The sequence below is a fragment of the Nycticebus coucang genome, chromosome 8 (assembly GCF_027406575.1).
Source record: "Nycticebus coucang isolate mNycCou1 chromosome 8, mNycCou1.pri, whole genome shotgun sequence".
NCBI classification, from domain to species: Eukaryota; Metazoa; Chordata; class Mammalia; order Primates; family Lorisidae; genus Nycticebus; species Nycticebus coucang.
Window position 1 is genome coordinate 117,638,054 of NC_069787.1, and position 18,360 is coordinate 117,656,413.

The following is an 18,360-nucleotide window of genomic DNA, read 5'->3' on the forward strand; positions in this document are numbered from 1 at the left end:
GCACCTGACAATCCTACATTGTCGTCATTACCATATTTAACAAGCACTTCAACAGCAAACTTGATAGATCTTAATACCTGGTAGAGCACGTTCTCTGTTCTCCTTGCTCTAGCCCCTCCCTTCTTGAAAAGTGGTTTGGCTATTCCAGATTCTTTATATTGCCACATAAATTTTAGCACCAACTCGTCAAGACATCCCTATCCCCAACACACATAAGGTAACGATCTTGTGAGAATTTGATTGAGATGGTATTAAATGGATAGCTCACTCTCGGAAGAATGTCATCTTTAAAATATTTACTCTTCCAATCCATGAACATTGGATCAACTTTCTTAAAGAGATTATTCAAAGGTTCTGTAGTATTACTGCCCTTTTTTCTGTCTTCTTGTCTACAGTATTGAAGAGGTGGGCTAAAGTATCTCATGATGATGATTATGGATTTCTTTATTTCTCCTTTTACTTATGTGAAATTTTGCTTTATATATTTTTGAGGCTGTGTTAATAGGGGAAAATATTCTGTAATGTTATATCTTGCGTTAGACTGAAGTTTTACATTAAAAAGTATCCTTTTATCTCTAGTAATGCTTTTAACTGATATAGGTAAAAGATATAAAAATCTTTATATTTTAAATACTAGCTTCATATTTATCTTTATATGTCTATATATATAAATATCTTTATATGTTTATATATCAACCAATCTTTTAGTATTTTCATGACATATCACTTTAACATTTTTATCTTTATATTTCAATTTGTTATTTTAATCTTTGTCTTATTTAGATGTGTCTCTTGTAAACAGTATATAGAACTTTCTTTTTATTAATAAAAGAATCTAATCTGATAGTCTCAGATTAATCTATTTACATTTAACTACTGACATTCCTTGTTATGTGTTTTTTCCCATATCCTTTCTAGTCATTTGGAGATATTTAAAACAAATCATTCTATTTTTTGTTCTGCTTCTCCTAGCCTGTAAGTTATACCATCTGTTTCTACTATTTTTCTGGCCGTCCTAGAAATTTTAACAAGCGAACTTAATTTATCCAAGTCTGACGCTAATCTATTTATTTGCCTTTCTCCTGTTGTAATTGCATTTAGCCTTCTTCCCACTTTATGTCCTACTGTTGTCATGTATTTTTATTCTATTCTGTCTTTTGAAACTACATCCACCAGGAATGATACAAACCACTATCATTTCTGGTTTATCAGCCAACTTTAAGGTTTATTCATGTATACCATTTATCACTTTCTTTGTTCTTCGGTTTTCTGGAATCTCAGACTAACTTTCCAAGAATACTCCTAAGAATTGCCTTTATTTATTTATTTATTTTTTATTATTAACTCAGCTGTGTACATCAATGCGATCATGGGGCACCATACACTGGTTTTATAGACCATTTGACACATTTTCATCACACTGGTTAACATAGCCTTCCTGACATTTTCTTAGTTATTGTGTTAAGACATTTATATTCTACATTTACTAAGTTTCACATGTACCCTTGTAAGATGCATCGCAGGTGTAATCCCACTAATCACCCTCCCTCCACCCAAGAATTTCTTTTAATGAAGGGCTACTAGCCACAACTCTATTTTCTTTAGAAAATGTGTTTTTCTGCACGCTTTCTTGAAAGATATTTTTTTACTGGGTTCGAGTTCTAAATTGGCTATTATTTTCTTTCAACACACTGAAGACATTCCACTGCCTTTGATCTTATATTGTTGCTGTTGGGAGGTAATCTGCTAGTCTAAATATTCTCCTTTAAATGTAAACTGAACTTGTATTTGTCTGTTGCTTTTAAGTTTCTCTTGTTGCTGTTTTTCTTTGGTCTTCCATAGTTTCATTATGATGTATCTAGGATTTTTTTTCTCCAGACTGCTTGGGGTTCACTGGAATTCTTAAATCTGTAGATTGGTCTTTTTTATTAGTTCTGAAAAATCATCATCAACTCTGCCTGATCATCTTTTCCCTTCTTTTTCTGGGATTTTTGGACAAATTGCATTTTAGGCCTTTCAATTTATTTCTGTATTATACACTCCCTGTTGTATTTCTTACCTTTTTAAATTTTGTCCCAATAGTAAATTTTGTTTTTGTTTTTCTTTTTAACCTTTTTTCAGGGCATTAGTTTTCTCTTTAGTTGGGTCTAACCTGCTTTTTAACTCTCTTTTGCTTTTTTAATTTTAATTATATTTTTCATTTCTATATGTTAATTTTTTTCTTTTATCTGCTATCACTTTACAGTTTTTTGTTATGTATCTTCAAGCTGATCTTTTATTTTCTTTTTTCTTTCTTTTTTGTATGAAAGGTTTTTATTGGCGAGGGAGGGATGCTGCAGAGCAGCACCAAGGAGGAGAGAAAAGAAGAGAGAGAGAGGGGAGAAAAGAGAGAGAGAAAAGGGGAGGGGGAGAGATAGAGAGAGAGACAGAGAGAGAGGAGGGGAGAGAGAGTTGATCTTTTATTTTCATAAACACAGTTAGATTATTTCATTTTCCAAAGTCTTTGCAGGGCTCTTTTTTTTTTTTGAGACAGAGTCTCACTATGTTGCCCTTGGGAGAGTACCGTGGTGTCACAGCTCACAGCAACTTCAAACTCTCATGCTTAAATGATTCTCTTGCCTCAGCCTCCCAAGTAGCTGGGACTACAGGCACCTGCCACAACACCTGGCTACTATTTGTTGCAGTTGTCATTGTCATTTAGCTGGCCTAGGCTGGGTTCAAACTCACCAGCGGTGTATATGGCTGATGATGTGTCACTGTGCTACAGGCGCCGAGCCTGCAGGCCTCTTTCTATTGGGTATCATTCCTCTGGGTTTTCAGTTGTGGTATCAAGTTTTCTTGCGTTTTTGGTTATTTTTCACTATGTGCTGGTAATTGAACTTGAGAAGTAATATGAAGGTTGAATAAGTGACCTTCCTCCAGAGAGGATTTGGATTTGCTTCTATTAGGAATTTGAATTTACTGCACCCCTTAAATTTTGTATTATCCAAAAGAAACAAACTAGGTCTTAGTAATTTAACTTTTGGGAGTCTATTTTGAGGAACTGTACTTCAAAGAAATGTACTTATACACAAAGATATTCAAAGACTATCTATGATATCAAGTATACCCCCAAATTGTTAATAACATGTATGTTCAAGAACAGAGGAATGGTTAAAAAAACTGTGGTATATGAAAAATTACATAGCTATTAAAATAATGTCAACTATATAAGATCACGGACAATTCTTTCTACAATTAAGTTAAAAAGAGATAAAAATTACATATATGACACAATTATAAATATATGAACCAAAACCTATGTGAAGAAAAAAGTCCAAAACAGTGCTATCTAATAGAACTTTTGATTACAATAAAGATGTTCTGGATATTCACTGCAGTTATCTAGGACTTGAGGAATGGCTATGTGACTGTGGAATTATATTTTTAATTGTATTTGATTTGAATGTATTTAAATTTAAATAGTCATATATAGTAATATCACAATATTGGGTAGTGCAAGTCTAGAAAAATACTGAAATACTAGTGTTTGGGAGAAGTAGTTGGGACTTTTGATAAGCTTTTCCTTTTTAATTTTTTAAGGGTTTCAAATATTCTTTAATATCCAACTATTACATTTTAAAGTAAAAAGCCTTTAAACATTTAACAAAACATTGTTACAAAGTCTAGTAGCAGTTAAAAGGCCAAGCCTGTACCAATTTTTATGGACAAATTGTTAAATGCGTCATGTAACCAAACTTCATGAGAACTTTTACAATTTTAGATACAATTGATTTTTTAAAAATAGCAAGTAAAAAGATGAATTCATTACCTTTCCACATGCTCTCCTAGAATCACAACAAATAATGGACATGTGACTATTATTTAGTTGAAAATCAGCTAGTATGTCATTAGATGGCTGTTTTTCTGGTATATCCATGGAAAGTTGATAAGTTATCGTTTTAAAGTGCTTTGGATCTACTGGAAAAGAGTCACGTGAAAGTACATATATGTGTTAAATTTTCTAAAACTTCCCTTCTAAAATCAAACTTCAAAACCCCCATTATAAATGCATTGATTCCTAAAGCTCTTTTTAAATGAAGAAAAATGTCAACCTTCATTAAGTTAGTGAGGGACTTCTTTGGTAAAAAATGAGAACTTTGTTAAAGAAGAAAAATGACAATTTTCTTTAAGTGGGATTTTCTGGCCTTTAGTTCTAGTAGGATACAGTTGAATATCAGGAAACTTTGTATTAGGGATTTAGTTACCAAAAAATAAATAAAAATAAATCTTCATTACCTATCTTTTCGATAGCTTTAAGAGTCAGATACTTGGAAAGGTTAAGTAATTAGCCCCAAATCAGACATCCTGTAAGTTTCCTTTTCAAGCAAGGATATAAATCCAGGAGTTCTGATTCTAAAATCAGTAACCCTTCCACTGCCTGTGTACTGGCACTGCAGCTATACAGGCCAGCTGACACAAAGCAATATATGAAGCAAGTAATCTGATTTATCTTTGACAGATTTTCTATAGCCAAGCTTGAAAATACAACGGAAAGTGTGCTTAATAAGAGATAATGGACTTGAAAGCTCTTGGCAGCTATCTGCAAAGTGCCCTATCGATGTTGCTAATTTATTTATTTAATAATAACAACGCCATGAAGACTAAGACCTCCAGAAGCCAGCTGGCTGGAAACACCGGACTTTCTATGTCATTTTGACGGAGGAAGGCTTTACTGCACTTAGAAATAAAATTTCTCAATAGCATTTTTTAAATACATTAATTTTAGCTCTAGGGGTCAAATACCTGAGCTTTCTGATGTTGTACGGCTGGTCTGTAATGTCAGTGTTGATAAACTCACCTTCCTCGGGGAAAGTAGGCTGTTCATTCGGTATTATTGTAAAATGTCTGGCCATTTGTCGCTCCTGTTTTCTACAAAATCAAAAAATATCACGCATAAATCTGAAACATGGTTGAAGCTTCACACAGTATACTATCAATTTCAACTGCCCTCTCTAGGCAGTTCAGCTGTTACGGTGAATACTTATTCACAGCTGTTACTGTGAATACTTATTTACTCAGCATGTGGGTCTCCCCTCTGTTACCGAACACATTTCTCCAAAGTAAGAATTGTGAATCATCCTGATAATTTAGGATTGATAATTTCCACGTTAAATCAGTGAGTTCACTGAGTTTCTGGGAGCTTTTGAATCTCCTGACATCCACCAGAAATTATAATAGGTTTGCTTTGGCCAATTTTTATTTCTTCACGGGGATGCATCTTCAAAATTATATATTTTGAAAAAAGACAAGGTTCATATAGAAAAAGCTCTCCAATGAAGTTGGCCTATCTGAGTGTCAGTATCAAAGGCTCAGGGTTACCTCCGCAGGGCTTTCTCCTTCGCCTTGAGTCTTTCGGCTTCACTGCCATGGGCTGCGTGAGGTCTAATACTGATCAGTTCAGGTTTTGAGCTTTTTTGTTTTTTTACTTCATCAAAGATGTAGTCTATCAGATTTTGGAAAGGCATACAACAGCAAGCCTGAAAAACAGACGGGTTATTTTCATGTCATCAGTCCGAGATGCAGATGATTAGAGGGGACAAAAATGGCTAATGGGGCTTCAATGACAATCTACCATACGTTTTTTTTTTCTGGTAGCAGCTTTATTAAGATGTAATTCACATATCATATAATACATCCATTTAAAAGCAACAATTCATTGGTTTTTAGCATTTTCACAGAGTTGTACAGCCAGCACCACAATCATTTTAGAACATGCTATACCCATCAACAGTCACTTTCCATTCTTCTTTCCTCTCAGCCGCCGGTAACCACTAACCTCCTGTCCCTCTCTCTAGATTTGCCTATTCGGTACAGTTCACAGGAGATCTAACAATGAAGTTTGTGAACTCATCCTAGAAAAAGTGCTATATCCCTCGTTGCTGAAGATCACTATGGCCGCCTTGGAGGTGCTCCCCTTGGGAAGCTGGGCACCCATGCCAGCACTTGAGCCACCCTTCAAAGCAATTTTAACTCTTTTTCTGGAATAAACATCAGGGCTGTTGTCACAGGCGGTCTGACAATTAAGTTTGCAAACTTGCCACTGTGTGCTTACGTTAGCAGCTCGGTACAATGAACTTGGTAAGGTTTCATAACCTTGGTGTATTGGTGTTTCATAGCTGTGATCTTGTGGACACGTGGCGGTGTCTTGCCCAGTGGTGTTCATTATTGTTGTTGAGTGCTTTTTTGTGCTATAGGACAGCTCCGATGGTCATTCTAGAAAAAGGGTTCCAAAATTTCTTTGAAGGGTGAACTAGGTGCTGGCGCCAGTGCACAGCTTCCCAAGGAGAGTTCTTCAAAAGTGACTATAGTGATATTCAGCAATGAGGTATGTGATACTTTTTCTAGGATGGGCTCACAAACTTAACTGCTAAACCTCATCTAAAAGGAACCATACAACATGCACTTTCTGATCAGCTTCTCTCAGCATAAAGTTTCCAGGGTTCATCCATACTGTAGCATGTTTCAGTACTTTGGGTTTTTTTTTTTTTTTGTAGAGACAGGGTCTCACTTTTGTGGCCCTCGGTAGAGTGCCCTGGCCTCACACAGCTCACAGCAACCTCCAACTCCTGGGCTCAAGCAATTCTCCTGCCTCAGCCTCCCGAGTAGCTGGGACTACAGGCGCCCGCCACAACGTCCGGCTATTTTTTGGTTGCAGTTTGGCCGGGGCCGGGCTTGAACCCGTCACCCTCGGTATATGGGGCTGGTGCCCTACCGACTGAGCCACAGGCGCCGCCCTGGTTTTTTTTTTTTTTTATAGAGACAGAGTCTCACTGTACCGGCCTCGGTAGAGTGCTGTGGCGTCACGCGGCTCACAGCAACCTCCAACTCCTGGGCCTACGTGATTCTCTTGCCTCAGCCTCCTGAGCAGCTGGGACTACAGGCGCCCGCCACAACGTCAGCTATTTTTTTGTTGCAGTTTGGCCGGGGCTGGGTTTGAACCCGCCACCCTCGGCATATGGGGCTTGCGTCCTACTCACTGAGCCACAGGCGCCACCCATTTATGGCTAAGTAATATTTATTGTATGCATATATACCACATTTTATGGACTCACTGTTTACACTTTTTGGCTATTCTGAATCATGCTGCTATCTTAGGTGTAAACCTAGGAATGGATTTTCTGGGTCATGTGATAACGGTTTGTTTAACTTTTCAAGGAACATAAGAGTATTTTCCAAAGTGACTGTACCATTTTATTTCCCCCTCAGCAGTATATTTGGGTTCTAATTTTTCTACATCTTTACCAACAATTTTTTTTTCTTTTTTTTTTTTTTTTTTTGGTTAATGGCCGGGGCTGGGTTTGAACCCGCCACCTCTGGCATATGGGACCGGCGCCCTACTCCTGGAGCCACAGGCGCCACCCTCTTTTTTTTTTTTTTTTTTGAGACAGAGTCTCACTATATCACCCTCAGTAGAGTGCCATGGCATCACAGCTCACAGCAACCTCAAACTCTCGGGCTTACGCGATCCTCTTGCCTCAGCCTCCCAAATAGCTGGGACTACAGGTGCCTGCCACAATGCCTGGCTATTTTTAGAGACGAGGTCTCACTCTGGCTTAGGCCAGTCTTGAACTCATGAGCTCAGGCCATCCACCTGCCTCAGCCTCCCAGAGTGCTAGGATTACAGGCGTGAGCCACCACGCCCAGCCACCAACAATTGTTATTATCTGTCTTTACAATTATACTCATTCACAAAGTGCTTGTAAAGTGGTATCCCATTATAGTTGTGATCTGCACTTCACTGACATCTAACACAACTCTTTTGAGAATGGCAATGTAGGAGAAAGATATGGGAAAAAATACTATGTATGTTTAAAAATAGTATTTAACAATAACACTATTTCCTTAGCAAACTTACTTTAGAACTTACAGGTCCTACTGATTCAGAGTAAGTGTCCATATCAGAAAAAAATGCTCTTAGATCACTTCCACAAAACTCACAGTCGGGTGCCACCGCCTCCTCCATTTCCTTCAGAGACAAAGAATAAAATGAAGACAGGGCGACAAGGAGGCCCAGGGGCTCTGAGGGCGACCTCTAGATAAGTGTGTAAGGTGTTTGAATATCGTTAAATCTTTCCAAAAGTATCAGATAAGAAAAAGCCTTGATGTTACTGTGTAGTTCACCATGTATAATTATCTATTTTCTAAACTAAACAAGAATTCTTTCTTAAGAGGATCTCTGAGATGGAGCTCTGAATTCTGTCTGTGCTCTGAAGCTAATCCAGAAGGGGTAGGGTAGGTTGGGGGTGGGGGGGAAGGAGAGAGAGAGAGAGAGTTAGGGGCTTGGGTGACTCAGTTAGGAGCTGATACACTGTGGCCACATCAGGGACCTGAGGTCACATCTGCGCCTGCACAGCTCCTGAGCATATGAGTTGCCAAGGCTCAGCATAGGCGTTGCAGAAAGACCTCGCAGATCACAGGCACCACCAGGGCTTTAGTATTTGCCAGGGAAACTATCTTCTGAGATGGGCAAAAGTGCCCATCATGGGGCTAAAGGGTGACTGAGGTGGCCGTGCAGGGACTAACCACCCCAGAGTAATATCCAACATCTTTAGGCCATTGAAACTACCCAATGGTAAGTGCCACACAGTACTGGCAGCAGGATGCGTAGAGATAGAAGTCTTACACTAGGGAGATGTTGGAGGAAAGTCTAGGACAGTTATTAAGTGATGGGGCAGGGTAGGAAAAGTGCTTGGCAACAGGCCATCTATAACCTGTTCCATACAAGGGACTTAGTAGTGAACTCAGCCTATGGTCCTTTCACCTGTTGCCTGGGGCAAAGAAAGCAAGAGATACTTCCAAAGACCATGAGTGGAGCTGGGACCTGCACTCGAAGAAGATGAGGCTGGAGAAGAGAGCTGGGGAAGCTCTGAACTAGACAAGCGTCAATGCTGGACCTGAAAGGTCTGCTGAAGAGCTGGAGGAGCCAGCTTTGTCCAGGGACATCTTGGAGGAGAAGCTATGAGGCCTTCCCAAGTTCAGGCCCAACTCTGGCTGTGAGGGTAACCCCTGATCAAAAGACTTCCCCGGATACAGGCCTTTGTCATTCAGAAAAAGGAAGGTACTGCATTTGAATAGAGAATTTCAGCCTAAAGAGGCTATGGAGTGATCAATACATTTAGAAACCTGGGTAAATATAAGCAGTAAATGCTTATCGATTGTATCATCTGATATATTTAATACGTGGTCCCACATTAGTATTGCTTAGTTCAATGTTCTGTACCAAATGGCAATGAACACCACATCAGTGTGGCCCCAGCACGTCCATTAGTCCCTCCACGTGCAGACAGGACGTGCTGCCTCATGTGATGGCATCTCTTTCTGTCAGGGAATAAACTGGCACCTTTGTCATACCCAGAAGAAGTCATCAAAAGGGTTGGGATCTGGGCAGGAGGCAGTGCTCCCCACATGGCCACGCCATCCGATCCTACCATGCTGGTGTAGTGGAGTGATGAGCCATCCTGTTAGAATTACTGGGATAACCTGCATTAATGGGTCACTTAACGTGATCAAATATGGCAAATGTGCACCTGTGTTTCCAGGCTTTGTAGCCATTGTTACAGGTTGAATTTTGTTCCCCCAAATGATACATTGAAGTCCTAACTCCTGATAACCTGTGAACAGAACTTTATTTAGAAATACAGTCTCTGCAGATGTAATCAAGTCAAGATGACGTCATTAGAGGGGGCCCTAACCCAATATGACTTAGAAACACTCCTTAGAAAAGAGGGCCATGTGGACACAGACACACAGGGAGAATGCTGTGACAAGTGAGGCCGCAACTGAAGGGAGGCAGCTGCAAGCCAAGGATTGCTGGCCACCACCAAAAGCTAGAAAGTGGTGAGAAAGGATTCTCCCCTTCGTGTTGGCCTTGTCAATTCCTTAATTGCAAACATCTAACCTTCAGAACTAGGAGACAATAAATTTCTGTTGTTTTAAGCTGCCTAGTTTGTGGTGCTTTGTCACAGCAGCCCCAGGAAACTAGAGCTTGGGGCTGACACAGACACTCGAGGTACAATATTCACTGCCTATTGTATAAATCAGTATGTGCATCTTTGTGTTATTTTAATGTTATTTTTTTACAGTAATAATGAAAATATGAATTAAAATCACCTTGAAGTTAAGGTCTAAATCGGGACGCTCTTTTTTGTATGCCAGAATGGCTGGTGGTCCAACACTGAGCAATGTTCTTAGAGAAGGCTCAAATAACATTATGAAGTCTTCCTTGAACTAAATTTTAAAAAAGAGAGAGAGAAAAAAGAAAAAGTTGAAGACTGAATAAGCTATTTTTACCATGACAACAGTGTATTAATTGGAATGACAAATATTTCTTACCTCCAGCTCATATAAAATACCTAGATTTGGCTCTTCTGGATTAATTATCCATTTTTCTGAAGAGAAAAGATAGATTTAGAAGGAACGAAAACCTTGTATGATGCATCCCCCTCCTTGTGTGATGACCCCATGCTCCTTGCCCAGAACACAGACACGGTTTAATTGCCCTGACCCTACATTCCCACCAGGTTCTTGCACATACTCTCGGGGGGAGTGTGTTTCTAAAGGGCATGGGCCTCGTGCAAGTTATAGTTGGTTCTCTCCTGGGAAAGGGATGACGCCACACCTCTGTTTACCTCTCAACTTAGACGCTAGATAGTCAGGTTCAGTTTCCCTCCTTCTTGTGGTGGTTGTTTCCTTCTCTGTAAAGAGAGCGTGCGTTTGTCATCAGTCTGACAAAGTAGAAAAGAAGCTGAATATAGAAGAAAATATTGTGACCGGACCCAGAAACAAACACAAGATGAACACCCATACTTGTTTTCTTTGTAGTTCTTTTATGCTGTGGCCTCCTCGGCCAGTTTAAGGCTTGATGACCAGAACCTTGTGACTTTTAACTAAATAGTTGACCTTTTTGAGTTGTTTTCCAGAGATGGCAGAATTTCTGCAAGATAAAGAGCTAAGATTAGGAGGGACTATTGGGAAAGGATGATTGTAGTTTGAGAAGGACATGATATTTGGGGGGCCAGGGATGCAGAAGTTGGAAGTGGCAGAAACTTGTTGGCTTCCACCTAGATTTTAGGGGATGATCGGAAAGCCGGGGTGCCCAGAGAAAGGCCTGCCACTTGGGTAGAGCCCCCACAGAGAGACTCTACTGGGCAATATGAAGGGGAAATGTGGGGTGGGAGCCCCACACAGAGTGCCCACCTGGCACTGCCTTATGGAGCTGTGGGGGAGATCCACTGCCCTCCAGACTCCAGATGGTGGAACCATTGACAGTGTATACCCTCACCCTGGAGAAGCTGCAGGCACCAGACCCCAGTCTGTGAAAGCAGCCATGTGGGCTGTGCTCAGGGAGGCTTTGGAGGCCGCTCCTTACACCAGTGTGCCCAAGTTGCAGGACACAGAGCACCTTTCTTTTGGCTGATTTCTCCCCTTTGGAAGGCGAGTGTTAACCCAATGCCTGTACCACTATTTTGTCTTGGAACTGAATAACTCAATTTTGGTTCATAGGTGGCAGGAACTTGCCTTGAGCTTCAGGTGAGACTTTGGACTTTTGAGTTGATGCTGGAAGGAGTTACACCAAGACTCACTCTCCCTTCCTAACTTGTACACATTCTTTAACCACTTATAAAAGCCCTACTTTCCCTTAGTGCAGGAGATGGATTCGAGGCTGACATTATTAGTATTAAAAATTCCTTCCTGGGCGTGCCTGTGGCTCAAAGGAGTAGGGCACCGGCCCCATATGCCAGAGGTGGCGGGTTCAAACCCAGCCCTGGCCAAAAACTGCAAAAAATAAAAAAATGAAATAATAATAATAAAAGCCTTTAAAAAAATAAAATTCTTTCCTTCCCTAGCAATTCTTATTGTTTCAGTAATTGGCTTTCTGTGTGGTTCGCAATAAGACCTAGACCAGAACCCCCTTGTAGCAATATGGATTTGGTAGCAACATATGTCTTAGAAAAATAAGTACCCCCTCGCATTTATCTTTAAATTTTAATTATTAATTAAATAAATTAAATTTTATTATTCCACATAACATTTTTCCAAGTAACATTTTATCCACGATAAGGAATAAACAGAGTAAATTCACCATTTTTTTCTTTTTCTTTTTTTTTTTTGAGACAGAGTCTCACTTTGTCATCTTCAGTAGAGTGCCGTGGCATCACTGTTCAGCAACCTCCAACTCTTGGGCTTAGGTGATTCTCTTGCCTCAGCCTCCCGAGTAGCTGGGACTATAGGCACCCGCCCAGCTATTTTTTGTTGCAGTTTGGCCAGGGCTGGGTTCAAACCCACCACCCTCGGTATATGGGGCCAGTGCCCTACTCACTGAGCCACAGGCGCCACCCAGGAAATTCACCGTTTTCTATATCATGTTTAAAAAATATTTCCCTACTCCTTTATGCTCCTAGGATAGAACAGTCTCCGCTTATCTGTAGGGGTTACAATCAAGACCGCTTGTAGATAAATGCCTGAAATCACAGGTAGTACCAAGCTCTACACACATATATACTGTGTGTGAATTTCTTTTTCCTTCTTCACAATTTTATAGGTAGAAGATCCATTCTTACCACAGATCTAAGCAAACTCAGCACATGATTTATTTTTCTTTCCTTATTATTGTTATCTTTTGAGACAAAGTCTCACTATGTTGCCCTCAGTAGAGTGCCATGGTGTCATAGCTCACAGCAACCTTAAACTCTTGGGCTTAAGTGATTCTCTTGCCTCAGCTTCTCAACTAGCTGGGACTACAGGCTCCCACCACCATGCCCGGCTATTTTTTTGTTGTTGTCGTTGTTTAGCAGGCCTGGGCCGTGTTCCAACCCACTAGCCCTGGTGCATGTGGCTGGTACCCTGACCACTGAGCTACGGACACCAAGCCTTCTTTCCTTATTAAGTGGAGAATGTGCACATTTTCACTTAAAGAAATACCTTCATGTCTTCTCTTTGGCATATCTGAATTGCCAGCGCCACTAGTCTTGTGCTATGGGGCCATTACTAAGTAAAATCAAGGGTCACTGAGCAGGAGCATGACAGCTGATCTGACAACCAAGGCTGCTGCTGAGTGACCGACAGGCAGGTGGTGTAGACAGGGTGGATATGCTGGACAAAGGGGTGCGTCACAGCCCAGCAGGAAGTGGGATGGCAAACCTTTCATCACTACTCAGAACCGTACACAAACTTGGGAACTGTTTATTTCTGGAATTTTCCATGTAATACGTTTGTCTGGACTGCAGCTGACTGCCGGTAACTGAAACTGCAGAAGGCAGAAGTGCAGATGAGGAGGTATTATTCTACTGCATGGGCAAGTATTTCAGCTGGTCGCGCTCATGCCGTGTATACCCTTTGTTTTCTGCTTCTTTGAAGTAGTCCCTGTCGACTTCATGTCTGTTGTTCTGTATGAGACGTTTTAGGCAGGAGGGTGCTGAGAATTCTAATTTAGACAGTGAACTAATAAAGCGCCAGGATTACTCTGTAGGTTCCAGAGCAGCACTGGAAAAGGGGGAAGAAAGCATCGGCGCACCGGCCACTTTGAGTAAATGCCTGGAAGGCTGAAAGCAGATGGGATCGGAATGATGACAAACTATTCAGGGCAACCGGGGATGGAGGCAAAGCCAAGAGGCTCTGCGACGCGAGGGACTCACTTCCCAGTACAGCTGGGGACAGCGAGAGCTGCTGCTGGAGGAAGACGCAGGCTCCAGGGTGAAGGTGGGGGAAACGTGGAAACTCTGAAAACATTTTAAATACGTCTTGGGCATTTTGTCCAACAAAACAGCCAGCATAGATTAAAAAAAATTAATGCACAAAGCTTTTCATCAAAGCATTATTTGTTATAGGGGAGAGCTCAAAAATCACAACAGAACAAAACAAGACCCACCCTGAAATATCTAGCCAACTGTTTATTACATAAGCTGCACCATCTGTATATGACGACACATTTTAAGAAATTAGATCAGCCATTCCTGACACAGGAAGATGCCCAAGATACATTGCTATCTTAGTCCATTTGGACTTCTTAAGCCAAATACCCTACACTGGGTCGCTTATAAACAACAGAAACTTATTTCTCACAGTTCTAGAGGCTGAGGAGTCTAAGATCAAGGTGCCAGCAAGTCTGGTGTTCAGGTACAGCCTGTGTCCTAGTCCATGCCTGGGGACGGCTCACCGAGCCTTCACAGGGTGAAGGGGCAAGGCAGGAACCCCTTTGCTCACTAATCCCACTTAATTGTCTCCCAAAAGTCTCACCTCCTAATACCATCACACTAGTGATTAGCTTTCAACAAATGAATTTTGGGGAAACACATTTAGACTAAAGCATTCTTCCCTTACCTCTCAAAACTTCATATTTTTATCAAAATACATTCATTCCATCCCAATAGCCCCAAAGTCTTAACTATTTTCAACATTTCTCTCTTCTCACATGTTTAGCATAAACCCTCAACAGAAGCCAAGCTGCACCTGCAACACTTGGCTTACAAATTTCCTCGGCCACATATATCCAATTTTACTGCTCACAAGTTCTAACTTTCAGAAAACATTGGGCCACAAATACAACTCAGCTAAGTGCTTTGCCACTACATAATAAGAAGACTGCCAATTGTCCTATAACAGGTCCCTTATTTCCTTCTGAGACCTCAGCAGAACGGTCTTCACTGTCCATATTTCTATCATCCTGATCATGATCAATTAGGTATTCTCTAAGAAGACTGAGGCTTTCTCTATATATCTCTTCTGAGCCCTCACCAGAACTGCCTCTAAAAGTCCATTCCTGGTAAATAAGCTTTTTCTAGCAGGCATTTTCAGAACTCTTTCAGCCTCCACCCATTCATTACCCAGTTCTAAAGTCACTCTCACATTTGAACACTTCTTCCTTTCCTTTCTTTTTTTTTTTTTTTTGAGACTGAGTCTCACTTTGTCACCCTTGGTAGAGTGCCATGGTGTCATAGCTCACAGTAACCTCAAACTCTTGGGCTCAAGCAATTCTCTTGCCTCAGTCTCCCTAGTAACTGGGACTACAGTCACCTGCTACAACACCCAGCTGTTTTTTTGTTACTGTTTCATTGTTGTTTAGCAGGCCGTGTCTGGGTTCGAACCCACCAGCCCCCGTGCAAGTAGACTTAGTGTCCAGTGAGGGTCCATTTCCTGGTTAATGGTTGGTGTCTTCTAACTATGTCCTCACATGATGGGCTGTAGGGCCTCTTTTTCAAAGGCACTGATCTCACCATTCTCATGACCTAATCATACCTCCTAACACCATCATGTTGGTGATCAAGTTTCAAAATATCAACTTTAGGGCAACAAAAATATTCTGATCATAACAATTGCTAAGTAAAAACAATATAGGAGAGATCAGACTACCACTATTCACAGGAAATGTAATTGTCCAATAGATTTTCAACTGACAAACCATTAGGATTAATAAGAAAGTCAGCAAGGGAATCGGGTACAAAATTAATACATAAAAATCAGTAGCTCTCCCACACATTGACAAAAACCAATTAGAAAATAGTGAAAAGATTTCAGTTGTTCTGAAAAACAAATAGAGAGGTGCATTAGATTCCTGCCAAGCAATACTTACTATCATATTATGGAATTTTTCAATGCAATTCAATAAGTTAATTCTAAAATATTTTTGGAAGAGCAAATGCCCAAAAAGAACTGGGAATAATATGTTGAAAAAGAACAAGGAGGTGACCTTACTATCAAATGTTTAAAAAAGGAAAAAGAATAAGGAAGGTGGAAGTTGTTATATAATATATTAAATATGTAGAGCTCTAGAAATTAAGATAAGGTAGTACTAATATTAGAAAAGACCATCCCGTTCACAAAAATACAGTCCAAGTCGATTAAGATGCCAAAGTAAATAATAAAATCCTGTAAGTTTTAGAAGAAAATATAATCTTGATGTGGGGAGGGGCTTCTTAAATAAACCATGGAATATAAGAATCACAAGGAAAATACTTATTTATATCAAACTTTAAAATTACATATGACACAAAACTACCACAAGATAATGTAAAGTATGAAAGACAAATGGGGAAAAAATTTCACAACACATATAACAGTCAAAGAAGTTTTAGAGATATGTGAGGAGAGAAAGGGAGGGAGGGAGGGGAGGGAAGAATCCAAACGAAAAATGCGCAAAAGATATGAACACTTCTTTGCTTAATTCAAAGATGATAATCAAACGACAAAAAAAAAAAATATCCTGATAATAACCCGTTTCCCCGAAAATAAGACATCCTCCGAAAATAAGACCTACTTACAGGAAAAGATAAGGCGTCCCCTGAAAATAAGATATAGCACACCTTAAAATAAGACACTGTCTTATTTTCGGGGAAACAGGGTAAGAAGCTCAACTTCACGAGTAATCAAGAATACTAAATAAAATAAGATACAGTATAATTTCTACCTACCAGACTGTCAAAAATTTAGAAGAGTTAAAAGATCCACTAGTGGAAAGGGTAGAAAAAAAGCAGTCTCAACACGACCCCTTTGGTGGAAACAGACATTGGGTCAGCTTTTCAGAGGAAGGTGATGATTTTACCCAGCAATTTCCTGGCATCTGTCTTAGAGAAATAGACAGCTGTAGACACCAAGAGGAGGACACTTACTGTAACATTGTGGAAGTGAAAATCGGGAAACAACTTTATGCATCAAGTGGAGAAGCTTTAATAAATAAGTGCACATTCACATCATGCACTATTACACAACAATTAAAAAGCATGGGGAAGCTCCGTATTTGCTGACCTGGTAAAATTTCCAAGGCATATTGTTAAGTGAAAAGCAAATAAAACATATGCAGTGTATTACTGTTCTTATAAACCGTAACAACAAACAAAAAGGGCCAAACTATTGTCTATATTTCTATATGAATGCAACTGCTAAGAAAAAGATAGGAAAGGTAACACACCAGCGTGAGAATAGTGGTGACCTCTGATATTGGGGAAATATTCAAAAGAAACCATTGTTTGGTTTGTTTGTTTGTTTGTTTTTTTTTTTTTGAGACAGAATTTCACTCTGTTGCCCCTGGTGGCCTGTCATGGTGTCATAGCTCACAGCAACCTCAAATTCTTTGGCTCAACTGATTCTTTTGCCTCCGCCTCCCAAGTACTAAGACCATAGCTACACGCTACAATGCCTGGCAATTTTTAGAGTCAGGGTCTCAGTCTTGCTCAGGCTGGTCTTGAACTCCTGAGCTCAAGCAATCCACCTGCCTCAGCCTCCCAGAGTGCTGGGATTACAGGCATGAGCCACTGCACCCAGCTAATATTTAATTTTTTGAAAAATAAGAGTATGTTTGGATCAGAATCTGGATCGGAAAAAAGAAAAGTAAGACTTTATGTATTCATTGCACCGTCACACTTAAAAGCTTAGCAATGACATGGGAGTGTGGGGCATGATTCCATTTTTATTCTACGCTTACTTCAATTCCCTTCTCTCACTCTCCCCTGAGCCCACTCCAGTTAGCTTTGCATCCCGCAGTTAACACGGAAGCTGGTCCTGTCCACATCAGCAACAATCCCTACATGCTAAACCTAGAAGTCAGTTCTTAGCTCTAATCTTCCCGACCTCAAAGTGGCATTTGACCAGCTGATGGCTCCCTCCTCCGTGAGACTCTTTCTCAGCATCTAGGGACACTTTCCTGGTTTTTCTTCTGTATCACTGGACACTTTTTCTATCTCCTCCTCAGGTTCCCAGCTGAACAATGGAGGGCTGCAGGGCTCAATCCTTGAGCCCTTTCCCCTTTACCAGCTCCTCTTGGCAGCCATGATCACATTAATGTACACAGCTATGATTTAATAAAAAAATAATAAATAAAATACAAGGTGAATAGTGTTACTCCTCTGCCCAAATCCTCCTGTGACCTCAGGCTTCACTCCAGTTAGAAACATTTGGCTCTGATTATCTGTTTGACCTTATCCCCTGGGATTCTCCTCGCTGGCTCCACTGTAGCCACGCTGGCCTCTTCTATTCTAGGAGGCAGTTGCTGTTTCCTTTGCCTGGAACACTCTTGCCTTGAGATTGCTGTGGCCTATTCCCTCACTTCCTCAGGTCTTTGTTCAAATATCTCAGTTCTCAGTGAAGGTTTCTCTGGCTAAGCCGGCAGCCCTCCCACCCTGTCCTCTTCCCTGCTCTACGTTGCCCCTTAGCACTTATATCACATAACGTATTATGTATTTACTTATTTTGTGTATTACTTATCTTGCCATCACCTTCACCTCCCACACTTTAATGAGACATTGGTTTTGTTGATCATTGGTTCCTTAGAGCAGTGCTTGACCTAGGATAGTGTTCGGCAAATGGTAGGTGCTCAATACATATTTG

The 18,360-nt window shown here is 40.5% G+C and overlaps 1 protein-coding gene across 1 annotated transcript in view; it reads right to left on the reverse strand.

Annotated features, from left to right (window-relative positions):
* ERICH6 (glutamate rich 6) overlaps nucleotides 1-18,360 on the reverse strand; it is a 38,447-nt gene that overhangs the window by 13,079 nt on the left and 7,008 nt on the right. The window contains exons 4-10 of the mRNA XM_053599879.1: nucleotides 10,671-10,736; nucleotides 10,375-10,430; nucleotides 10,153-10,269; nucleotides 7,910-8,008; nucleotides 5,362-5,519; nucleotides 4,841-4,911; nucleotides 3,812-3,957 (exon numbers count right to left, since the gene is read on the reverse strand). Of these exons, the coding sequence (XP_053455854.1) occupies nucleotides 3,812-3,957; nucleotides 4,841-4,911; nucleotides 5,362-5,519; nucleotides 7,910-8,008; nucleotides 10,153-10,269; nucleotides 10,375-10,430; nucleotides 10,671-10,736 (713 nt within the window). The remainder of the gene's footprint in view (nucleotides 1-3,811; nucleotides 3,958-4,840; nucleotides 4,912-5,361; nucleotides 5,520-7,909; nucleotides 8,009-10,152; nucleotides 10,270-10,374; nucleotides 10,431-10,670; nucleotides 10,737-18,360) is intronic.